Consider the following 27,092-nt stretch of genomic DNA (forward strand, 5'->3'; position numbering starts at 1 on the left):
CTGTGTAGTGATAGTGTACCAACTTAATATAGAGGATCAGTAATGTTGGGAATCACTAACAGTCCAAATATTGGCAATGGTATAGGTTTAACGCAGTCCTAGTAATTATATTTGTGAAACGGTACATTCCTTTAAGGCTTTGGGTTTGAGTGGAAATGAAAAACATGAAAAAATTAAATCTCAACTTACAAAGGTATAAACTGAGCATATTTCGGACAGTACCAACATTTCACGAACGAGGTGTTCCCAAGATGATTAAAATTTGCTATCTGTAACTCCCGGATTAGATGAGTGTTCATATATGCAGTATGGCAAGAAATAAATTATACCAAAAGTTGGTAGAGCCTCCTCGATGGCGTAGTGATTGAGTCGTCACCTTGTAACCAAGGGGTCCTGGGTTTGATACCTGGTGGTTCGGATTTCATTTTAAACTGACAGGGTTCCTACGATCATAATTTTTGCTTTTGAACCTTGCATTTTTCAATTAAATATATAATCCATTAATTATTATGACTATTCACTTTCACAACTTTTCTTTTTTTAGCAAATATCATCCCACACACAAGAACACATGAAAATTCGAAGAATAAAATGCAAAATTACAATCGGCATCAAATGTATTGGGTGCTATAATGACGTGTACCTAGCCTTCAGGCTAATTTAACAGAGGTACATTATTTCACCAAAAACAGATCTCCACAATAAAAAACAACTTAAAAGGTACATAAAAGATACACAATTTTAAATTTTCTGGCGGATTTATAGTGTTGTAGAAAATGCTGCTTTTTGGCTTACATTTATAAGTACACAGCATCCGAAGAAATATTTGTTGCACATAGGAATTCTATAGGAAATGCCAACAAGACTAAGATTTATAAAATAATAGATGATAACCTAATCTTCACCAACCTTTCCAATAATTATGATCAAATTGCCAATGTACTTTAGTTATCAATCAGATATCTGGACTGCAAGTTTTACTTTGATATTCTTTCTATTATTATAAAAGTGAAAATTTATAACAGAAATTCAAAGGAACCATAACTGCACAAGGCTGAGAATCATAAGAATGAAAGAAACAAGTTCCTAAACTGAATCTTTTTGGGAGTGGAATCACAAGAACTGAATCCAGAAGTAGAAGTGAACTGCTTGTTCATTTTGCAGCTTTTTTTCTTGCAGACCATAAAATGCACGTACATTCCAGACGATCTGCAAAATTCCCTGACATTTCAATTTTCCAGGTTCTCCAGACATGTAGCAAGCCTGCTGTAGTTCTCGTTCCGATTATCCTTACTGTGCATAAAATATAGACTTTAAACAGGCAAGGAATGGATACAACAGTGTTGTAGCTAGTGGCCTAAGCAGCTACTTCTATGTGAGTGGCTATAATGCTCAACAACAAACAACTTGTCTCAAATACTCAAGGCCATTGAGGATTGCCTTCCACTACAACTATTCTCTATAAGAACCAATGTCACACTGTAGCTGCAGTTCCTCACTTTCCAGATGATACCAACGAGGTACAGTGTTGCCAACTTATGGTATACTTTATTTCTGGCCATACTGTGCTCCTGAATCATGGCTTACATCAAAAAAGGAAGAACAGGTATTGGAGACCTACGAAAGTGAAGTACTGAATAGAATCCTGGGCCTTAAATCCGAAAGTGGTAAATTGGGAAAGTTTTCAATAACAAACTGTATATACATTAGGGCTGAAGCGAAACTGCTACCAATGTATTGGTATTGTAAAGTATGAGAATTTAATCATCAATATTGGACAATGCTTTTCCAGAGTTAGGATGTCTCACTGGATCAGCAAAGAAACACTTTTGCAATCTAAATATCCTGTAGTTACGTAAAATACATAATGTTTTGCTACTATTTGGTGCAACGTTTTGCTAAAAAACGTCACAATGGACATATTAGCAACACACTGGTCTCATCAATGCTGCCACTTTTTAAATGCATCCTGGAACTTGCTTTCCGAGAGGAGTCAAGCATTTCTGTTTGGTTCATCATGTCAAACTCTTGGCCTTTCAAGTTGATCTTCAGTCAGGAGGAGAAGAAAGAACGTTCACAAAGCACCAAGTCAGGCAAGTAAGGTGGGTGGGGATGCCAGTTGCATTAATTTTCGCCAAGAAGTTCCTGGTGAAGGAAGTGAGAGACAGTGCAGTCACAGAAAAGCGGTCTTTGCCACCCAGTTTAGGGTGTGGTCTTCACACATTTTCACGCAGCTGCTGCAAAAAAAGTCACAGTAGTAGTTGATTGTTGACCCACTGAGAATTATTTGTGCAATCTTTTTGATGTCACAGAAAGAGAAGAGCATGCTCTTCACATGCTTGCTTTTTTTGGGTCTTGTTGAGTTTGCACTGTATCATAAGCTGGAATCAGTCCTTAGGGTAATGTAGCTCAGAGGGTTGGGGGTTTTGCTGTAAGTGAATATATAAAATGCTAAGGTAGAAGCTTATACTAAAGTGGTACGGCGTAGACACAATGAAACACCAAAGAAATAATAACAATAGTTTATAAATATAAGAGAGCGTAATTGATATGCTGGAGGAATTCTCTACTAAAAATTAAAGGTTAGGAAGCACTTGGAAGAAAGGGGTAAGAGATTAGCCTTACTTAAGGAGTTGTAAGAGCAGGTCCATCTTCAATCAGCCTGGACATGGCGGGTGGTTAGTCTCCGGCTACACATCAGATCTATAACTTGACTTCCACACACCTAGTCTTGCAACTAAAGTGTAAATCACCAACCCTGAGACCTTCTGTAAACAAACCGTTTCACCGATTTGATGTATCACTCCACGTCAGCTGAACACAGACCTTTCCACACGCATAGAACTCGCCATGTTGAAAGTGGCACTACTTTCTTGCTGTTCACATGGTTATTTTTAGAAAATAACAAATGTTATAAAATATCATTATGTACACAAATCTCTAAGCTCATTGAAAGTTGCAAGGCATATTCATACACTTATCTTGCCTTGCCATGTCACCAAGTTATTTTACGAAGTGCACTATATTTGGCGGAACAAATATATATATATATATATCGTTATAAGGATGCTTGTCAAAGTTTCCAACCGCAATAAATTTACAAACTTGCTTTATCTTGTTTTGATCATCATCATCAATATATTTATTGGACTTACAGCATTGCATATGGCTGTTTATACCCATTAGATATTTTATTTACATAAGATACAATTTACATAAAATCTACAAACAAATTTCAAATACACTCCTATCTATATCAAACCTTAGAAATATACATTACCATGTTATATCATTTTGTCTAAAAAAAGGCAAGTAAAATATATTCAATTTGCATGCAAGAAAGAAGCCAAATTTATGGGAAATGATTACTGGTGCAAAGAGTTAACCATAAAGGTGAAGCAATAAGTACAAAAGAAAAAGCATTGGGTTTAAAGTGAGACGTCATTTGCGGCAGCATATCCTATACTACAAATTGGCCGTTGATTTACCTTACATAATGAATCCTGTAACAACGCTGGATTTTCGTGTGGATTATTTAACTTCTATGAGTTTGCAATGCTTTCTGCATGCACATGGTGTTGTTTACAGAAGGTCTCAGGGTTGGTGATTTGAACTTTAGGGTATTTATACATCAAGTGTGGACTTAGTAACCTTGTGCTGACCTAATCTTGCATCAGCCTAAGTGTTCTTACTTGTGAAAGCTGTCAGTCACAGAAAGTCTGGAAGGTCAAAGTTGGGTGATGGTTATCCAGTCACAGAAATTCTGGAAGGTCAAAGTTGGGTGATGGTTATCAGGTGACCTTGGCATTGAACGATCAGGGCTGCAGGGAGTGACATCACTCACGGCAACAGCTGGAACAACCTTCAGTAGAGACCACAGCTTTCTGTTGTTATTGACCTCACTGCTCAGAAGGGTATCAAGCACACGTGGACCATGACTGGCGATGATGCAATCCACAGCACCTTGAGTGCTTCAACCGCACCAAGATAGGGTGACCAAGTTCACTGGGTCTATTGTACATGCAAAAACGTGCATGTTACAACACTTTTGCATTGGCATGATTGTTGCTTTTTTTCACGGGCATAACCATAAACAATTCAGGGTATTTCAAAGCCTCAATTGATCAGAGTTTGGCTTCCAAATATTCAAGCGTTACACCTGAATCTTGAAGGACATGTTATGAAATAACACAATACTGGTGCAAAATAAATGGAATATTTATAAATTTTGAAAATTAGACTCTGCAAAAAGTCACATGGCATTTTTGCAGACAAAAAGACCAAAATGACAGAGATGTATCAACCTGTATCAGTAAATAAAATCCAAACGATACTTTCCAATACCAATACCATGGTATCGATACATCTGAATATACTAAGCTCTAGTACTAACCCTGGAAACACACACTCCGTCACAAAAATTATAAACATATAAGAAAATGATCTCTTACCAAGAGAGCCCAGACGCCTTCGTCATGGACTCTAATGGTTTGTATGCACCTCTGTTGTCCTAGAGACCACAACTTCACTGTCCCATCCGAACTTCCTGATAGACACTGTGTACCATCGCGATTCAATACTAATGCCTTCACATTATCTGCATGACCTATGGAAACAACAACACATTCATTACTAAGGCTAGAAAGTTGATAAAAAATCATATTTTTTTCTGAGCCTTCAAAATAATGACAATCATTTTGACATGCAGTGTAGAATTATGCAATTACCACAACCATTAAGCTGCACACTTTTATCCCTCAAATGCATGCAGAGGTTCATTTTACACAACAAGGCCCGAATGCCAAGGGCATTTTCAGAGAAAAGTTCAAAACTGGGAAAGGTTTAAAATAAAAATATTATAAATATGGAGAAACTAATGGTAAGAGACCAGTAGGAAGGCCAAGACGAAGATGGAGGGACAACGTCGAGATGGACCTAAGGGAAATCGGTAGGGATGGAAAAGAGTATATAGATCTTGCTCAAGATAGGGACAGATGGAAGGCCTGTGTTGCTGCAGCCATGAACCTTCGGGTTTAAGAAGGCTAGAGAGTTAGTTAGTTGGAGAAACTAATACTCACTTTATCCGCGAAACTGTTTTTATATAGTACCGCGTCTCTTTTCCCAATTATGAACAAATTTCATATCTAGGTAACTCTGAATCTAGACTTACAAATTATAGCTCATTTCTTTCAGTGCAGACTAGGCTTTAATCCTATGGTCAAGAAAACCAGATTTTCATTTATCAAGTAACAGAAAAATTATTAGGTTTTTTTCCTACTGAATTCATACTTCGTTGGGCTGCCACGTAGGCAATGCTAGGATGTAAGGATTCAAAACGATACCTGCATATTGTCTGATGTGTGTTCCACTCTTGCGTAAAAATTACACACTTCATGATGAGAAAAAAAATATAATTTAACCTTTATTCTCCCAACGATACCATATGGTATCATCAGAGTAAGGTAGTACTGGCCCGATGATACCATATGGTATCATGGTGCTGATTAAGAAATGAATGTGCTTTTTGGACCTTCATACTCTTATGTTTGGGTGGAAACTCTGACACAGGTCTGGAGCAAGCCTGACAAATTCACACTGATGATCAACCTCCCCCCTCTCCACCTTCGCCCACCCCCTCAACAACATATCCATGCCACATTTCTGAACAGTTTCACATTTTGTCTCATTATTCAACTTGTATGGCACCCAGGAACATGGAACATGTTTAATTTTCTTTGGAAATGTCCATTCTTTGAAAAGAATACTAAGGTTTGCACCTTCTCCCCAAAATAGCGGGAGAAGAGGGGGAAAACTCCAGATTTTTATGTTTTTTTCCATTGAAATTCGGGGGTTGTACCCCCCAAACCCCCCTTCCTCGGTTCGGCGTTCTGAATTGTAGAAAGTTGCATGCTCTGATGTTTTATCTGCAAAACAAACCTTATCTGAAGTAGATTGCTCCCCTAGTGCCAGAGTTATAACAATTTTCCTCCAATTTTCTTAAAAAAAAAAAATTCACCTTTTGGCTTATTGTTCAACTTGTATGGCACCCAAGAACATGAAACATGTTTCATTCTCTTGAGAAATGTCCATTCTTTGAAAAGAATACTAAAGTTCGTGACCTCTCCCCAAAATAGCAGGGAAAGAAGGGGCAAACTCCACATTTTTATGTTTTTTTCCATTGAAATTCGGGGATCATGCCCTCCCCCCAAGTCCCCTTCCTTGGTCCGGTGTTCTGAATTGTACCCGGTTGCAAGTGCTGATGTTATAGCTGCAAAACAAAAGTTATCCAAAGTAGATTGCTCCCACAGTGCCCATTTTCCTCTAAAGAGTGTTCGAATTTAAAATTCCCGCAGAGAAGCCCGAGCAAGAATGAGGGGTATTTTCGTAAACCTGCTCGGGAGTCTAAAGGTTAAAGCTGTGATTTTCTTTTTTTGGGTTGTAAATTGCCCTTCCGTCTCTCTCCTCCAAACATAGCCACGATCAATTTAAACATTACTAATGGGATGCCTCAAGGCTGGCGTAGCACTCAAAATGTGTATCTCTGAACATTACCTGAGTTACAGTATGTTTGAAAAGTGGAAAAAAAGTGACATATAACACACCTCAGCATTTAAGGGTTAAAATATAGTTGCATTTTATATTAACCCTAAAAATAACCTTAGTTGTTGTAACATTCAATCTTCTTTCATTATGCAAAGCATCCAAACCAAAAATCACAAAAATCCTAACAATAGTTGTTACCTTTAAGCTTCATTAGTTTTGCACAAGTCCTAGGGTCCCATACCCTCAGCACCTTTTCTGTAGAACCACTTACAATGGCTGTTCCTGGAGGGTTCATGGCTAAACTGTATATGGAATCTTTGTTGCCATTTAGTGACGAAGCTGAAACACAAGCAAGGCATTTCATAGAGATATGCATATTTCATTTTCGAGGAAAACATGAAATGTGAAATAACACACTGTAATATTCAGTTTTAACATTTTTCAAAGATGTGAGGTACATTTTCCTACCTTGATTTCTCAGGGAGAAAAAAAACTTTTACAATAAATTTAGAGTTTACTTATTGACACAGCACTTTTTAAAATCTGAATTATCCTGTGATTTATGCAAATCATGGGTAAAAAATTATTAATTCTGCTCTAAATATTTCAGAAGGAAAAATACTCCTTCACACAGGAAAAAACTAATACTCTGATAATTACATTAATGTGATATTAGAAAGGAAATGTTTATTTTATGTATTCATTTTCCTTGTTCTTTGTGTCAGCATTAAAAAAAATAGCCTACTTCGTGTGGTCATGAGCACTAGTTGGGTCAAATAAGTTTCAAAACTCATCTCATAGTGTTGCCGGTGGTTGCAAAGATAGAGAAAACGCACCCTTTCACCAACCAACAACCTTTCAGAGATGGGAGTCACATTTCCAAATTCCAACACCACCACTGGGGTCACGTTATTTGAGGATTATCTGTTAATGTGACATCATGATAAATTTGTGAGTGTGTGTGTGTGTGTGCTGCAGAAGTGAAAATAAATGCCAAGGGAGAGAAGTAACAGCATATTGTTGCAACAGTGGGTACAAGGCAACGATGCGTTTACCACTGCCGGCAAAGTTATTTATTGTCAAGTACACTCTAAACATGTAGTAATACATTTCACGTCTTTAGAGCAGTTTTTGGCCGCTTATGTAGAAATTTGCAGAAATGCAAATTTACCACTCTCAAACAGAGCTTCCAATGTTGTTAACAGAAAACTTTAGTTGCAGCCTGGACACTGATTTTTATAAACTTATGTTAATTTTTGCACACAATGTTGCAGTGAAGGATCACTCTGTTATTTGAGAAAAAAGAAAAAGAAAGTAGAAACTAAGGGAATGATGAAGATACACACTATGAGCATATTATATTCTTAAATTAGACATAACAAAAATATAATTTAAATATAACTTTTTGGGATTACGTCTGCCAATGGATTGCAGTTAAATATTCAAACATACTGGTGAGGATTAAATATGATTTTTGGGTGATTTTCTTCACGAAAGTAGTAGTGACTTGAAGTGCTTATTTTACTATTATAGTAACGCAAAGAAAAAAGATGGCAGTCATATATAAACTGAGATAGTGTTCGTGGGATTTGTGTACTCACTGATATATTTAATGCTCTTTATATGGGGGTATAACAAGGTTCCTGGTTTTGATAAGAAAAATTGTCCGAATTATATCTCGTATGTAACCTGCAGCACAATTCATGTTCATAAATTATGCTTTTCTTATTCATTGGTCTAAAGCTGTTTGCGGGGAAAAATTAAATATAGTTGTGCATTATTTACTATTAAATCTAATGTGACAAATAGCATTTGTTCAATTCCCATGTTACGATAGGTGCGAACCAGATTCATAGTGCAAACGGTTTGCTGCCTGAGTTCAATATCTGCCTATAATACATTCATCTGTGTGCAAACTCTATCGCCACCAGAACTGCAAGTTAAGGTAACAATCCAGCACTGCTTCCTTTAAATTGACGGTTAAGGTGAGATATTCGCATTTGCAGTGTTTGCAGATTGAATCCCCATACTAGGCTATCCGGATCTTTGTGGTCTCTCTGTAGTTGTACCATGTGCAATTTATGATTGTGTTGTTAATTTGAATCAAAATGTAGTTAATCGGAATCTTAAATGACGTATTAAAAATATGGTAAACTTTCGTTGATAGTTTTGAATGGACAAAGATTAGATGATTTTCTTCTTTTGTCCATCTAATCTCTTTTCGATATTATTCAAAAGAAAATAGTACCAGGAGAAGTTGAGAGAGCTGAATCGGAGAAGCAGTTAGCAATAGCTTCCAGAAACCAAAGTTTGCAGTTCCTGCGAAGGAGAAATTCGGTGTTGCAGGAGGAACTGTCCAGGATTTGCCTGGGTATTTCACAACTGAAATTTATTTATTTATTTATTTGAAAATTCTGAATACAGAAAAAAACTATTTTACATCAGGATATCAACAAAAGAAATAAAACGAACAAATACTGTCAGGTGAATCTTGTGAAATGGAAAGAACATTTTCAAAACAAACGGACTTACTTTCTGACAATCGAAAGTGCCTGCCTGCTACCTGAAAACATTGATAAATATCATCCAGTGTATTGCAATGCAATAAGATATTGATTTATGCAACGAAAAAGAAAATAGTGTTTCCAACAAGATACGTATCTCTATATACAGGGTGTCATTTTAATGGCACCCACGGACCACGGAAACGTATTGAGGACATCAAAACAAACAACTTTTCTCAGTAACACTTCTCTCGGTGCGTAGTTTCAGTGTTACAGTCGTTCAAAAAAGCCCGTTTTGCCGCCTGAATGCTGGCAAGCTCACACAACATTTGATTGCATTTGTGACGTCATATCCCGTCGTGAAGCGATGCGTTCCAGGGTTACCAGGAACACACATATTCTATGAAAAATGACATAGCTACAATCAGCCACATTATGTACCGTAAAAAAAAAATTAGAAAACACATTCTGTAACCTAACAGAAAGTAAACAAACGATACAAAAAATGTTAGAAAGAAAATAGAATTCAAGTGGAAGTGGTCATATTGAATTTTGTCTCAGCTTACATGTCACATATTTGCAAATCTAGTTACCAAGTTGGCATCTACAATTTAGTCTATCCACTTCGTATATCTGATACTAGTTGTCTGCGACACACTGAACAAATGACAAAATAGAAATGAAAGAACTCAAAATTCCAAAGGTAAGCAACACATAATATAATGTATATTCAGGGCATTATGAGGCAAGTGGCAAAAATGGTTGAAAATACAGGGATATAAGTAGTAGTAATACAAGCTCACTGACGATTGTGTTTATGCATGCACCGGATACACATGTAATAGTTTGAAACTGTGAACAGGGTAGTATATTCGTTACTGATTCATCATTACGTTGCTACTGTGGTTGTACATGTTTTAGCTGTAATGTAACAACGTGAACCTCGGATACTTCCGTTATCAGTACAAAAGTACCACAAGGCATCTGGACACAAACCTGTAGATATCAAATTTGCAACTAGATTTGCAAATATTTGACATGTAGCTGGGTGTAAACAGCCCCATAAAATTTATTGTTGTTGATATTTGACATGTAGGCTGAGACAAAATCCGATATTGACACTTCATTTTGAACACTTTTTTACCATTTCTCATATCCTTGGTTCACTTACCCCTTCCCCTGAGATGACTGCTCATCATCTAGCTGGTACGCTATGAAGTTCGGTCTACTGGACGCATTTCTTGCTTCGTTTTTCAGCTAATAATATGGTTGGTAGTTTGTCATTTTCACAAAATTTGTGTGTTCCTTGCAACCCTGCCGTGCGCAGTTTCACCGCAGGAAATTACGTCACAGATACGATCAAATGTTGTGTTGGGTTGCTAGCATGCAGGCAGCAAAATGGCCTTTTTTGAACGGCTGTAGCATCGAATCGACGCACCAATGAGAAAAATGTTACTGAGAAAAGTTGTTTGTTTTGATGTCCTCTATGCAAATCTGTGGTCCGTGGGCGCCATTAAAATGACACCCTGTATATATAAAAATGTATGTATGTATGTATGTATGTATGTGTGTATGTATGTATGTTTGTTCAGCAATAACTATCGAACGCCTTGATTGATGATTTCAACTAAACTTGGTACACGTATCACTTGCAACCTGGAAATAAATACTGTGGGGGTAAAACACCCCTAGGGGTGGGGTGGGAAGGGGTGACATGTAAAAATAATCGAGAACCACCGATATTAAATTCAGCACAAACAGACATCCGTGACTCTATGCAATCCACACAACGATAGTGTTTCTCAGGTTGTCTAACATTCAGGCAGTGTTACGAATGGAATCCATAGTTTTTGTGACACTCCCAATGAGGTTCAACACCAAGTTCATCAACTATCGGTATGGGCGATGAAGGGGGGGTGAAAAATAAAATGCCACAAATGACCTAGATTAGTGTCGAATCCATAGTTTTCGGAGTCACTAAGCTAATTAGTGACATTCATGATCACATTTAAAATTAGTTACATTTTACACTATAGTTAGAATTCATTATTTTCCTGTCTAATACAAGATTGGGATAAATAAATAAATACCCGAGCAACGCCAGGTAATCAGCTAGTATTGTTATAATTGCAGGACCCACTGGAGGCACATAGTGGATCGGATCACACTTTAAACTGTAGGTTTAGTGCCGATTAGCCTTACTGTGCATAAAGGGGACTTAAAACACCAAGTCAATCAATCAACTACTATACGAGTAATTACAATATTGCAGTTTTTAGAGCGAGCCTCCAGAAAAAGAAATGTGTGCAATATAATCATTTTGTTACATGAAACTAAATACATTTGTAAATTAGTATTTTTTGGTGACCCTAAATATCAAAATGTTTCACACTTTCATTTCTATAAAACGATCATTCCATGCCAAATCAACCAATAGTCTGAACCTTGACATCTCAGAAATTGATAATTTTTGGTAAAGTGGTAGTACCAGTAAAGTTGACGAAAACTGCCAAATTTCAGATTTTTCCACTCTTACTTTTTTTAGTTATTGACTTTCAAAAAAGCAAAAATTCCAAAACTTGATGACATTTTGAAATTTTTAAACAGCTGTAGAACCTAGAGAGCTAAAATTGGTGTCATTCTCTTCTGCTTTAAATGGGCTTTCATTTGAAACGCAATATCAGTGTTGTATTTGAATTTTGTAATTTTTAAAAAACTTGGAACAAAGTTTTTCGAAAATCTCAAAAACAGCATTTTTAATTTTTTTCAAAAAAATATATGATTTGAAGTCATCATTTGACTATTTGTGTGCAAAATTTCATAATGGGATGGACATGGGTTCCCATGGAAATTAAATTTTTGTATAGTAATGTGTGTGAAATTTGCTAAATTTGTTAACTTCCATGTTATAACTACAACTATATGCTGAGTGGTTGATGTTGAAGTCTTCATATTAGTATATTTTATAATTTCTGTACTACACATAATATGAAAATACCTCAAATTTATCACTTTCAAAATCAGACAAGTAAGTTTAAAAATATACGAGGAGAAGTCATTAAGTAACAGGAATCTTATTCTAAACTTCATGGATATTAATGCACAATGAAAATTTGTGTTTCGCCACTCAAAATGGTTCCTTAGCAACACACCATAAAGGTGTGACGATCAAACAAACGCCTGTGCAGTAGTTCGTGCAGCATCGACGCTCCACTGTTGACTTGCACCGTAGAAGAGCAACGAAGTAATATTAGTTTTTGCGGTCAGAGGAGTGAAACCTTCTGAATCCATAGGCGTGTGCACTGGAGGTCAAGAGGGTACTTAGGAATTTAGTGCAGAGGAATATTATCACCATTATTAAACGATATTATGCTCTTTACAAAATTAAGTATTTTCAACCCAATGAAAGTTCCAAGCAACTACATATTTCCTATGTAATTGAACTAGCAAATTTCTTATTATTAACACTCGCATGCAGTGTATTCGTTAGTTTTGTTACCTATGTGTTTGCAAGAAAAATTGCCCATATATTAGAAATCGGTAGCTGCGATTGGGTGACAGAAGTGGGGAGGGGCAAGGACAATTTACTTTTTCTTTGAAGACAAGGCTTAACATTAAGAGGCTATAGATTAAGGGCAAAAGGTGAGGGAGCAACCCCCCCTAATGGCCTTCACTGTTGGAAATGAATAAATTATGTGCAGTTGTTTTGAATCTGCTGTATGAAAGCATGTTCATATGTAAATTAGGGGGAATAAAGAACATTGGTGCCATGGAAGTTTGTATTCTTCTAATATAGTGATTTTCAGGGGTTCCGGACACACACTATATACACCCCTTCTCCATACCCATCAATACAATAAAACAGTGAGATGAAATGAGGCTTTTCTTTCTCCAAATAAACTTTCATCAAGGCTTCCTTCCACCCTAATAGAGGGCCTGCGCACGCCTGTACTGAAATCTACAGCAGAATGAAGGTTCAGTATGAAGACAATTGTTTAAGTTAGGGGAGAGTGTACTAAATTAACAGATTCGCTGATCAATCTGCTGTTTCAGTTTCACTGCCTTAGTTGCCATGCAAACTGACCTCCCATTCTGGTGTTCATCACTGATATTTCGTCTTCCGTCTATAAAACTTTCCACCCATTCATATACTCTCCCCTGAATTAAACAATTGTCTCCATACTGAACCTTCATTCTGCTGTAGATTTCAGAAGGTTTCACTCCCTCTTACCACAAAAAACGAATAACACTTTGTTGCTCTTCTACGATGCAAGTCAACAGCGGAGCGGCCATGCTGTACGAGCTACTGCGCAGACACATACTGCTCGATCATCACCACAACTTTATGCCATGTTGCTAAGGAACCATTTTGAGTGGCGAAACACAAATTTTCGTTGTGCATAAATCTCCATGAAGTTTAGAATAAGATTCCTGTTATTTAATGACTTCCCCTTGTATATTTTTCAATTTGCTTGTCAGATCTTAAAAGTGATAAATTTGAGGTATTTTCATATTATGTGTAGTACAAAAATTATAAAATAGACTAATATGAAGACTTCAACATCAACCACTCAGCATATAGTTGTGGTTATAACATGGAAGTCAACAAATTTAGCAAATTTCGCACACATTACAATACAAAAATTTAATTTTCAAAAGTTTCAAGTTTTTTTAAAAATTACAAAATTCAAATACAACACTGATGTTGCATTTCAAATTAAAGCCCATTAAAATCAGAAGAGAATGACACAAATTTGAGCTCTCTAGGTCAAATAGGTTTTGATCTACAGCTGTTTAAAAATTTCAAAATGTCATCAAATTTTGGAATTTTTGCTTTTTCGAAAGTCAATAACTCAAAAAGTAAGAGCGGAAAAAATCTGAAATTTGGCAGTTTTCGTCCTCTTGATAGGTGCATTGTATAATCAAAAACTCTTAACCCTTAAGGTTAAAAAATAATTATTATCGGTTAATTTGGCATGGAATGAACCAATTGCGTTCAGTGAGTTACTGATATATTTACTTTGCATGTAGGTATACAGAACCTTGAAATAGGTGGTTTTGAAAAATTTTAGTGCATATAAATCCGCCCCTAGTGATAAGGATCTGTAGTGATTGTGATAATGCACACAATAGGTAAGAGAAGGTGGAATGTGATGACAATTGTGATGAACGTCAGTGTGACACATGTAAATAAATTTGTTGTATGGTGACAATAGATAGCATATGCAGTGCTAAGGCAATGTTTTTAAAGTGTTTAAGAATCACTGTGTGTAGTACTAAAATAAGGTAATATTTAAAAAGTAACGATGATGAATATATTAGTAAAACCTTTCCTGTACCTCACAGATACAGCACGACAGATCTTGTTACTTGTCCAGGTGCCGGAAGGGTAATGTTATATGAGAGAGACTTACTTGTGACAGTATTATTGCTTGCTGTCAGTGCAGTCAAGGTATTGACATCCCACAAAAATATTGCTCTATCCAGTCCAGCAGATGCAACCTGCTCCCTGTCCCGGGCGTAGGCCAATGCCTTCACATAATCCTTGTGTGTTCTCAATGTGGACATGCAAAACCCTTTATGGGCATTCCACACTTTCACGGTTGTATCTGAGCTTGCAGAAATCACTGAAAAAAAGGTATAATGACATTTAATCACAGTACCAGAGAGATGATAAATCACAAATCAGGAAACCACTAGCAATGGAAGATAGAGACTGCTTAAAGTTAGGGGGGATGGTGTCACCCAGCTAGCAAAATGTTTGCAAAGCATCCCCCTAGCTCGACCAAACATCCCCCAGTAAAAATTGACACTTCAAGCACTGAGGATAGATTTATCCAGGGGAAGACAAAATTAAAAATAATTCAGGAGCCAGCAAGGTGGACTGATTTAAATCAGATGATATTTAAAAAATCACTTTAAGGAAATAATTTATAGAATAATGTACATAAAGGCCTCCCCGGTGGCGCAGTGGCAGCGTCGTCACCTTGTAATCAAGGGGTCCCGGGTTCGATACCCGGTGGAGGCACATGGTGGTTCGGATTCCACTTGAAAACTGTAGGTCCAGTCCCGATTAGCCTTACTGTGCATAAAGTGGACTTAAAATACCAAATCCACAACAACAACAACAACAATAATGTACATAAGATTTTTGTAGGTATCACAATCACTTTTGGTGAAAGTATATTAATCTTGTAATCATTTAATGGTGTTTATTAGGCTCTAAGAAAGGAAAAGGAAGGGGGAAAAGTAAATGTACTGATGGGGTGCAGCTCATTCGAAAAGAAATGTAATATGTAAACTGTAAACACACTTAATTTTCCCTTGATCTAAAATTCAATAATTTTTATAGGCAAAAATAACAAACATTTTGTGTAGAAAAATATACAAAATACTAATGTTAAACTGTAGCACTATTATCATTAAACTGTAAATAAACATGGCAGCTGATATTTTGCAAACTATCATTTAAAAATTGCCAAAAGACTGTAAAAAATATTTTAAGTTACAATTAGACAGTACATCCAGAATGTTTTACTTTCACTGAAAGAAAAGTTTTTATTGCATTTTTCTTTAATTTTGAGGCTTTTTTCCCCTCGTCCCTTGTTGTTTCATGAATTTTAAATGCATTTTCTAGCATAAGTTACACATTTAAATTTACTGATATGATCACCATTAATCGAAAATACGATCATTTATTGCGGAAAATTGATTTTTCCTCCAGCAAACTTGTACTTTGTGTGAAGTCTACTTTGAGGTTCACTAATATCGATTTAATCTGTGGTTTTAAAATAAAAATATATAATCTGATGTATGCGAAACAACCATACTTTCAACAGTTATCTGACTATGATATCGCGGAAGGTCCACTCTGAAAGAAGATGAATGACTGGTACCCTTGACCCTCTGTACCCCCTAGAGAAAGTGAAACATCTTCCATGGTTTATGAAGATTTTGTTGTTTATGAACATTTTCAGTTCATTTTAGCTCTCAGAAATGTGTTATTGTGAAGTAAAGTACGGAAATGTGTATGTGTTATTGTGAAGTAAAGTACGCGTGTTGCCTTAGCATGTTACTTTACTGTGAAGCAGAACACCCCGAAGGCTTAGCGTAAGTGAATATAGCACCCAAAACGACTTTCCACAACAGCAATTATAATTTTACGTAGTTAGGTTAGGATTATTAGGTTTGGTACTGATAGTTATTTTCAGCGTGTTCTTTCGCTATTTTAGCGTACATACAAACAGTTTTAGTAACAAAATGCTTCAAAAATACTCCAAAATTGCCATTTTTCTCTTACGTAGGCCATTCTTTGGGATCAAATATCTCCGTTATTTGTGCTTTCCTAACACTGGAACCACTTTTATATTACGTAAAACATTGAAATCTGTCGACTGAAAAAAAAATTAGATGTAATTTTCGAGGGAGTACAGTGGGTAAACGACCCCGGATGACTTATACAGAAAAACCTTGCAGTATATTTTATGTGACCTTTACGTAAAAATAAAGAAAACATTAGCACTAATGGCTTCTATCCTTTATTTCAGTACTTTAAACCAAACAATGGGTTTTATCAAATAATTCCACTTCTCTCTGTAATTTAAGAAAAATCAAGCTTTCAATACCAGTGAAATTTTTTTAGGTCATTTAAAAATATTTTCAAAGGTCATTCTTTTAGGTCATCAACTTCCGAGCCTTACTTATGACACTTTTTCAAACATCATATTCATAAACTTACAATTCTTCCCGCTGCAGCACAAAACAATATCGTTCACCCAGTCGGTGTGGTGTTCCATCGACTGGATGTAAGGTTCTTTCATGTTCCTGCAGTTCCATATTCGGATGATGCTGTCTCTGCCGGCAGAATACAAGCGTTGAAGATATGAATCGTATTGCAAGGAGTTCACACCAGCTCGGTGACAAGGTTCCACCTCATCTCTTATCACAAATGAAACCTGTAAAATTCAAAATATGCTCGTAAGATAAAATGAATGCAACAATTAACAACAAAACTGCAAGTCAGTCAGTTGGTGGCCGATCATGAACATCAGAAAAAACCTTCAGTGCATTGCAGATGCATTTGCATCAAGTCCCAAGAAATCCGTTTGTATGGCATCACATGACATTGCTTTCCCAAATCCACAGTCCATGATGTGCTTCACAAGTATCTTAAGCTTTATGCATACAAATTACAAGTTTCTTTGCACAGGAAACTATCACTGGATTCACATATCTTGATATGTTAAACAATTTTGTGTTCCCTCTATGTGGGGCACACATAGAAATTTACTGATTGCACAGACAAAACTTCATACCTATCTGTATTCAGTGTTGTATAAATCTTTTGAATGCATTAAATACGTGTGGTACTAGAGTCGGTCCAAATTAGGGCGTTTCAATTTGGACACCCTGTATATTGTTTATAAAAAACAATATAAAAGTTGGATAGGTTAGAGTCTACTCAAATTTCCTCCTTTCAAGTGGCGCTTTTGAATACACTACTGTATACAGGTGTGGAAATCATTTTTCACATGGTAAGTAGAAATTGGATTAAAATAAAAATGCAAATTTACTTGAATGTAAGAAATTATAAATACCTACAAAGAGAACATGTTACTTCTTAACACCAGACAGTGGCACTATTCTGTATACCGAGCAACAGTCAACAAATGCCTTCTTTCTGTGAAACATGTATGGAACGGTCAACTCCCCTGTGCACATCGCACCATGCCATGAGGAACATTCATGCCAGTCACGCACCAGATCTGACATGACGAGTCATTCTTGTCACAAACCATGTCGTGGAAGGCCACACACCGGACAAAACATTTGACTCGAGTCATCTTGCGACAAAACAACTAAGGTCTGTTAAATTTGGAGCAGGTTGCGACAAAACGATCTGTGCAGGCATGAATCCATTCACTTAAAACATACACTAATTAAAGGATGGAAATGGAGGCAACTTGAAGCCAATAATGTATTAATTGAATTTTACATTAAATGGTTAATATAGTATTTTCTAACCAATTATTTGCTAGAAAACATAGCTCAGTCGTTAGGGTGTCTGACTACCATGCGAGAGACCCAGGTTCGATTCCTGGCAGGGGTAAACCGGGAATTTTTTCCACCTGTTCAAGTGGCTCCGGCGCCCACCCAGTCATATAAAGTGGGTACCTGGAGGAAACTCTGGGGGTAAAGGTGGCCAGGGGACTGGTGTTGATCACCTCACCCCCACCTTCGGCCGTGATCAAGAAAGTGTTGGGCCCTAACCCCACCCCCCCTATATGCCTTCATAGCGTGGTGCATAGCACAAGGGAGCACTTTACCTTGTTTACATATATATTTAAACTGATACATGACATACATCGATACATTGATTCAGGCATAAACTGTTATACATGTAATATACACCGATGAGCCATTACATTATGACCACCTACCTAATACTGTGTAGAACCACTTTTACCCTGGAGAACAGCAGCCACTCGGCGAGGCATAGATTCAACGAGGTGGCGGAAGATATCCTGGGGTATCTCATGCCACTAGCGCAACAGCAGACCCTCTAGTTGGCATACAGTGAGGGGCGGTGGTGATGTAGAACGAACCCGCTTTTCCAAGTAGAACCACAAATGTTCAATGCAACCATTTTTCAATCATCCACAGTCCAGTGTCGATGATTTTGTGCCCACCTCATGCACTGCTTTAGGTGAAGTGCAGTCAGCATTCGGGTACGACTGAGTCTTCGACTCCTCAGTCACATGTGCAGAGGTGTTTGATGAACCGTGTGCTGCGAAGCATTGTCCTGGTCACAACTGTTGTACAGTCACGGACACTTCTGGGTTGTAATGATTCCATTGACTTTCAATAGGACCACTCCAACACAGAAGTGTCCGTGACTGTAACTGTGGGCGATTTTACGCATTGTGGCCCTGAGGTCGCTCAGAACAATGCGCGACAGCCTTGGCTGGCCTTTGGCATCAATGAGTCGCTGTCCAGTCGTCATTTATCCATCGTTGCACCACTTTCAATACCTGCTCACAACAGCAGCACGAGAGCAGCCCACAAGCCATGCCCTTTCAGAGATGCTGGTACCAAGGTGCCATGCCATCACAATTTGACTTCTATCAAACTGGGAGCGATTGGCCGCTTTTTCCATTCTGACGCCGGAAACACTAGTAACAGCAAGCCTGTAGACCTGCCCATTACCTATCATGCTGCCAGCATGTTATGTGTTACTCTTAAAGCTAGAGGCACGCTAAATGTTTCCAGCTAGGGGTGGTCATAATGTAATGGCTCATCGGTGTATGGTATGCAGCTGGCCTTAGGGGATGTGGGGACATTTTTCACCTCCAGCCACATTGTAGATGATGTGATTGGCACCATGCTCCAGCCACCTTTAACCCCCAAGTATCCTTTATTTGAGGCTGTGTGAACCCCAGAGCTGCTTTATGTAGGAACACGGCTGAAAAAATTGCAACCTTAGATCACTCACGCCGAGAATCTAATCTAGGTCTCCAATGTGGCAGTCAGCAACTCCAAAATGTGTACAAGAGAAAAATTATTCTGCACGAAATAATTAGTAAACCCCATAGAATATGAGCTTGTAGACATGTATGTAATTCGATTCACATACAGAATGTATAGGTACAATGTCAGAATAAAGCAGTGTGAATTAGAGCAGCACAAGGCCCACTTTAGTCGAAAGCATTTCCTTTAACACTTTTGCTAGCACTAATACTTAAAAAATCTTATAGCACTTTTTATAGCAGACAACATTTGACATCGAAGCAGTTCATGTTACATTCTGGGTAGCATTTGTGATACGTAGCCTGCAGAGAAAATTAGATAATATATACAGCATGAAAGGCATACAAGTTACGCAGTTTTTATTTAACAATTAATTAATTTAAAGAAGAAGAGAAGTAATTTAAAAGACAAAATGTTTACTTCATTGACTAAAACTAGACTATTTTCTTCTGTAGCGATAACAATGTCACCTATATATTGATCAGATATTTCTGTCTGTGAGCCAGTGCCCAGTGTTTACAATTAAAACAACTAATTTATTCTTATGCGCTATAAAGTAGTGCCATTGGTACCTAAAACCTTTTGATAGGAGTTATTCCTCTCGGTTAAAAATTGTTTATATCTCACTTGTGACCTAGAGCTCGCTTCTGATTGGTTATGCTAGATGCAAAGAAAATTAGGACAAATTCTATCTGTGAAAAATGCCACGGAATATGCTATGGCATCAAAATGCTATAAGATTCCTTCAGTTTGCACAGTAGAATTAGATTGCAGCACAAATGTTAACAAAAATGCTTTCGACTAAAGTGGGTCCAAGCCACTAAACATACATAGATTTCAAGAGCGTACAGAAATATTTTGATCCTGGTCTGTGTGTCATATACAGGTTGATTCAAGAGACCAATACCATAGGACAACTTTATTAGTGCACACAGCAAAAAATGGAAAGACACAAAAGTTGTTCAAAATATGTTTGAACTTTCAACACAGCATGCAGCACTCAAAGGGTTGTACATTGGTACGAAGCTACATTTTGCAATCATTTTCTGTACTTTGCAAGGTATCCTCATGCTCCTACAAAACAAAAATCATTAAATATTTGGAACCGTCACCACAATCAACATGTACTTCAGTATACTAATGGCATGAAATATGATGAAATAAAATAAAATATTGTGCAGGATATTTACCTATCTGGTTTATTGGTAAAGATTTACCCCAATGTTACAATAAAAATAATAAATAAAAATGCAATACAAAGTCATAAGGGTTAGACTAGCTCGGTACGCAGTGTTAGAATTTCCAAGCGTCTCTTTACCCTTCTCTCTCTTTGGGAGTGTGTGTGTTGGTAAGGGTTCCTAATGTTTAATGATTTTTTCAAAGTTTCATAGGAGAAAGATGAAGTGAAGTATTGTAGAAATGATTGTTCAAGTAAATCTGAAACTTGGTGAAAGTAACTGCCATGATCTGGAGTTCTAAAAAGTGCAATTTATCCCCGAAAAAAAGTACCTTTGGAAAGCATTCGCCCTTCCCACCGACAAACCATTTTCTTCCATTCATAGAAGAAAGAGGAAGTATCACAGAATAGTTGAAATGATTGTGAAAGTAAATTTGAAGTTTCTTAAAAGTATTTTCCACTGATTGCAGTTAAGAAAAGTCATATTTATCAGCAAAAAAGAAGATGAAAAAAGTACCTTATGCTTCCCATAGACAAGAAAGTCCACAGACTACTGCCGACACAAGGCTCGAAGGGTCCTTGAGACCAGCACCAACACGATGAGATGTTGAAATCATTTAAGGAAATTATTCCAATGCTAGAAGCCCTAAAACTGGCACACTTAAACTAACCATGAAAAGCATTCAGAGACTTTATTTGAATACCAGGAGAATGAAAAACATACTGGCTAACTATGAAATCCCTTTGCACCACACAAACATGATCTAGATGACAGCAGCAGTCCGTAACCAAGATGACGTTACACGAATGGCTAGTTGCAAGAGAAGAATCATACAGTAGTTTACGGAAGTGAAAAACCATTCTCAGTAAGTGATTGCTAAAACTACAAAGTATGTGTTAACAGACATAAATAGAAATTGAACCATGAGAAAAATGCATGTGGAACCCAAGTTCCTTTTGTTTTATTGCAATTTCATCATGCTACAAATGCAATTTTCATGGTTCGATTTCGATTTACTTATGTTAACACATACTGCATATTTTTAGCAATTACTTAAGATTTTGTTCAATATATGCTTTTGTAGTTAGGTTAGGCAGGTGAGATTTGGTTCTTTTAGCATTCAAATGCATACATCTACATTAATTCCCACTAGTCTATGATATTTACAGTCACTTGTCAACAGAAAATACAGTGTCCATGGGAAGTGCACATGCTTGCGTAAAGTAATTTCTAAGTTGTATTTTTCAACGCCCTGTCAGTTTTTCCAATCCTTTTTTTTTTTCTTAACTATGCTTGCCTAATAGTTTTTCTTGTATGTACGCATTGCTTGCATGATAGAATTATTTTCCTGTAGTTTACGGTTATTACAAGCATAAGAAAACAGTTTTTTCTTTGTGACGTTTCAGGAGAACACACGCTCCTTTCATCAGACATATATTTTCATTTTGAATGAAATGAAATGAAAATAAATGTCTGATGAAAGGAGCGTGTGTTCTCCTGAAACGTCACAAAGAAAAAACTGTTTTCTTATGCTTGTAATAACCGTAAACTACAGGAAAATAATATGCTTGCCTAACCTAACCTTATCGGAAATGGTTCAAGCAGCTACCCGAGCATAATGTACAATTTGCACATGTGACGAACATGACAGTAGGTATTTTTCGGTGAAGAAGGTTGGAAACACTGCACACCCACTACGGTAGTCAAGATGTGTCCGCCATATTGTGTGTTAAGGAAGCGAAAGAAGGAATAAGAAATATTTCTATGTGAAATATTGTGTTTGTTCTCGTGTAAAAAGCATAATGGCACCTTGAACTATGTTCCGCAATACACAATTGGTAAGTATGAACCATGCGAAACACAAAATATCCGATTTTAATGTGTATCTAAATACGGAACTGGTACCGAAAAAGGAAATGTGTAGACGTGCGCCTGTCACAGGAATCCATGATGGAAGCCCTGAAAAACCGTAATCACGTTATGTAGGTAAGGAATTTTCATATTCCAAAAATGTAAAATTCGTGGCACGTACATCTCTAAAAATTTCCTTTCGCGCTAGTTAAGAACACCCTTTCTTAGAAGAAACTTCATTTTGGATGAAAAGATTTGAAATGTGGTAGAAATCGAGGGTGTAGGACTTCTGGACGCAGCCCTTCGCTGCTTGTGCCACTTTGGCTAATTTTGGCTAATTTGAGAAGATTGAGTCAAGTGATGATATTATGAAATTGATGAATGGACACTCACAAACATCCATGCCCAGACCAGGATTCGAACCAAAGACCCCTGGCGTTGTAGCGAAAATCATAAAACAATTGGAACCGTTACCTGGCCATGTACCATGATGAAATCAGAATTAAACAATTGGAAATTGGGGCAGTGCATGTGTGTGTGTGTTTCATAGAACATCACCATATTATGACTGAAACAATTGGTTCGCTCCCCGGCCGGTTCAAATCCCGGAACTTCTCTAACATTGGAAGCGGGCCCTGCGTCAAATGACATGGGTACCTGGGGGAAACTCTAGGGGGTAAAGGCAGTCAGGGGCGTGATGCTGATCACATCACCCCCACTCACGACCGGATCAATAAAGTGTGGGGCGTTACCACCACATAGAACACTTTACCTATTTTTTTTACTTTACCTTTACAATTGGTCAGAGCCCCCTAATTGTCAAAGTTAAGATTCTGTAATGATTTTGCACATTGCCCGCGAGAGTAGAAAAAGTATTAATTTGTGAGAAATAAATGTGGCTAGACTGCACAATTGACCCTTGTGTTTTACAGTTTGAAAGTAAAAAAGAATATTGTGCGCTAATAGTACGTATTTAACACTTCCAATTGCCACTGTGCATTTCTAAATTTGAAGTTAAATTTCTATGAAATAATAATAATAATAAAAAAATACTACTACATTACTTGCCATAGCTGGTTTCCTTGAACCTAATCCATGTTGTAAACACACAGTATTGCCAGGTCGAACTTTGGTTTCCAACGTGAATATATATGCAGATTTTCACTAGGATTCAACTTTTTTAAAATCATGTTTTCATTCGTACTTTTTCATGTTTTCATTCAAAGGGACTCTATAGAAAAAGGTGGGTAGCCGGAGCGTAGCAGAGCTGGGGCCATGGTAGCGGTAGGTCAATTACCCCAGGAGCGGAGCAGGGAATCAAGGGGGTCAATTAATACTACTTTTTTTCCATTTCCAATTGTTTCCTCACCTTAAATTTTACATTTCTGGAATCCTTGATTCATTCCCTTTCCAAAGATGTATCATACATATTTCTATTAAGGGGGGTCGATTCGACATCCTTACCATTAATGCTGTGAAAACTAGGTTGTGCAAGTGACGGCATTCGTAAATCGTCAGTCTGAAGCATTTCTTTCACATGGATAGCATCCTACCAATTGCAACAGATGAAGGGAATTGTGGAAATCCTATGTAAATCAATGCTCACCATTCTAAGGCATGCGAAAAGGGTAAATATGCGATATCTCCCTAACGGATTTCTTCAAATTTACAGAAGAAACTACTTACTGAAATCAGTTTCTGTAGCATTGTCGAAGTTCTTTGAAGTATTATCTTTCGTGGAAACTGAAAAATTCACCATAGAATGCTGCAGAAGAAGAAATAATCACTTTTTATGTAAGGAACTTGCATTTTCTTTAAAGCGATAACATTATGCCCTTGTTTTCATTATGTACCTGCAGATGGCACGAGCGTCGAAAGTCACGCGGTCTCGTCAGTGTTTCCAAACATGCCGTTCTTTATGAGAATTTTTCTTCTTTTTTTTTAACTATGCTTACCTTACCTTACCCAACCTAACCTAACCTTGCCAGAAATGGTCCGTGGGGCTATCGTGAATGGTTTTTGGGGCTATCCGTCAATGGTTCGTGGGGCTATCGTGAATGTTTTTTTGGGGCTATCCGTCAATGGTTTGTGATTACATAATGAACACGAAAGTAGGTATTTTTCGCTTAAGAAGGTTGAAACACTGCATACCCACTGCAAATCGACAAAACACAAGCACAACGTGCGATGATCCATGACGAGTGCACGCCATATTATCCCTTACCCAAGTGGAACAAGGAAGACAAATAATGACTCGTAATATGAAAACTTCACACTATTTTATGGAAAAAGGCATAACTTCACCTTAAAGAAACTTCTGCAATGCAGAATAGGTAAGTATCAATGCTAAAATTAATTAAATAAACGAGTGCGAGGTGTTCGAGCTATATCGCATAATTACCGCGAAAAGTTTACGGAACGAGTTTACAATACCGGACCACTCTCCAATTGCTATGAAATTTCGCCTCCTCACTAATTGAGACCTCCTAATCACAAACCTGCATGTAATAATTGGCGGTCGAGTATGGAAATCGAGAAAAAAACTAAATAAACTATGTTTTCTTAACGTAACATAACCCTACCATAAGAACAGTAGTCCATTAACGAATTGCGAAAGAAAGATGGTTCCGAATTGCTGTGTATGGACAATCAACGTGGTAAATTGCAAGGTTATTTTACAAGTTCTACACGTAAATGTACAATTTTAACAAGTGACCACCAAATATGAACTACAGATACGTCATCAGGACACCGAAATTAGTAAGTAGGCAAAATTTTATACAAATTGAAGTGGTCCGGTATTGTAAACTCATGCCAAGTTTACATAGCAACATATAGGAGTGCAATTATAATGCTAAGGACATCAAATCTGGCCTACTAAACTGACCTATACCCAAGCACATATTATGAGATGCAGTAAGAAATTTAAAATCCTTTTCAGTATCTGCTTATAGAAACGCGCGTAATTGAAAGTTATGTAGAAAATGCATGTGTACCATAACAATCCAGGAATTACACAAACGGAACCTGGGCCCATCTCACTATTCCCCATAGCATACCTCATATGTTAAGCCCGAGCTACCAGAAGTTGTGTGTATCGTAATCGGAGATTCTATCGCTAACAATTGAGAGTTCGATTAATTAAAAAGAAAATGAGAGTAAGTAGTAGGTAATAAACAAAAGAAAAATTGGAGCAGTGTACGAAATAAGCAATTTAGGTGCAAATGACGTACCACCGGCATGACAGTAAACGCTACAAATTTGTACGTACTAAATAGTCATTGAAAAGACAATGTACAACTAAACGACAATTAGCAATACAATTTGTATAAGACATGAAGACTCTTACTTGGACCTTCTTCCTCCCACTCTGTCCGCCAGTCTTGTGTGTAGCCATTTTTGATTTATTACTTGTATTTCAAACTTTTGATTCGTAACCACTTGACATCGCTCGTCATAATCCATCCAGCAATTTCACGACATCTAATTTACAAAAATAAATAATATCATTTTAGTCACACACAAAAAAAAATAATAAACTTCATTGATTCAACTAGGATTCGTGTAAAGTGTGCAAGTGTATGTGCTGCCATTCATATGTTATTTCTTTCTTTTTCCCGTCGTCAGGTGGCAGGACAGTTGTGTCACCCCACCCCCTTATGGAAAGGCCTTCCCTTTCGCACAACAGTTTTGCTACCTTGTGCTCTGACGTCAGACTAGTTATGCCTCGAACGTTAGGTTAGGCCTGTTAGGTTAGGTTCCATTAGGATAAATACAATTAAAAAATATTATTTAGGCTAAGAGAACTAAACATAGCTAGCATAACCTAACAACGTAGGCACTTAGCCTAAAATGAAAATCTTTCTTGCATGACGTCGGAACACAATGTTGCTCAAGTGTTGTGCGATAAGCGAGCCCCCTAGGGCAAAGAACGGAAAGCTCCGTGTTAAAAACAGTTGAACCAAACTACTTGCAGTTGCTACTTGCCCCATCTAGTTGGCTGCACTTTTTGACATTCGGTGCAGTGCAGGTGTATCCAGTGTCCGAGTGGTTCAAGGATTAGTTAGCACGCACCACGTGACCATATACTGGTCCGAAAGGTAGTGCCATAGAATAGTTAGGTTATAGAAGGGGAAGCTATATTTAAACCTTGCTTCACTTGGAAATTGCAGTTCCGTAGGTGGTCAACAGATGACGCGGCGGTCTACTTTTGCTGTTTCCAGCACAAATTGGGGGGAGAGCTCTTTCGGTGACAGTCAAGTGGGTTCCAAACGTCCTTATTGGTCAGATCTCTTGTACCCCACGAAGCCGGTTACTAATGGCACCAGCACCGCTGTTAGCTTGGGGAAGGGGGGTGCGATGCGTGCCAGCCACCACAAAACTCGTCCCAATCTTCTCGTGAAGGTTGCCCTTGCCTTTCCTGTGTAATTGATAACAGCTTCTCTGTGTGCTTATTTGAAGGCGAAATTGGTAATATAAAATGTAGGGA

The 27,092-nt window shown here is 37.5% G+C and overlaps 1 protein-coding gene across 2 annotated transcripts in view; it reads right to left on the minus strand.

The window, feature by feature from the left end:
* LOC145997164 (WD repeat-containing protein 48) overlaps positions 1-26,196 on the minus strand; it is a 74,405-nt gene extending 48,209 nt beyond the window's left edge. For both annotated transcript variants that reach the window (XM_083133843.1, XM_083133842.1), the window contains exons 1-5: positions 25,953-26,196; positions 16,786-17,002; positions 14,462-14,674; positions 6,742-6,882; positions 4,452-4,606 (exon numbers count right to left, since the gene is read on the minus strand). In XM_083133843.1, the coding sequence (XP_082989969.1) occupies positions 4,452-4,606; positions 6,742-6,882; positions 14,462-14,674; positions 16,786-17,002; positions 25,953-26,000 (774 nt within the window). In that variant the 5' untranslated portion in view covers positions 26,001-26,196. The remainder of the gene's footprint in view (positions 1-4,451; positions 4,607-6,741; positions 6,883-14,461; positions 14,675-16,785; positions 17,003-25,952) is intronic.
* Between the last annotated feature and the right edge of the window lie 896 nt (positions 26,197-27,092).

The sequence above is a fragment of the Lepisma saccharinum genome, chromosome 13, assembly GCF_977018435.1.
Source record: "Lepisma saccharinum chromosome 13, izLepSacc3.1, whole genome shotgun sequence".
Classification (NCBI taxonomy): domain Eukaryota; kingdom Metazoa; phylum Arthropoda; class Insecta; order Zygentoma; family Lepismatidae; genus Lepisma; species Lepisma saccharinum.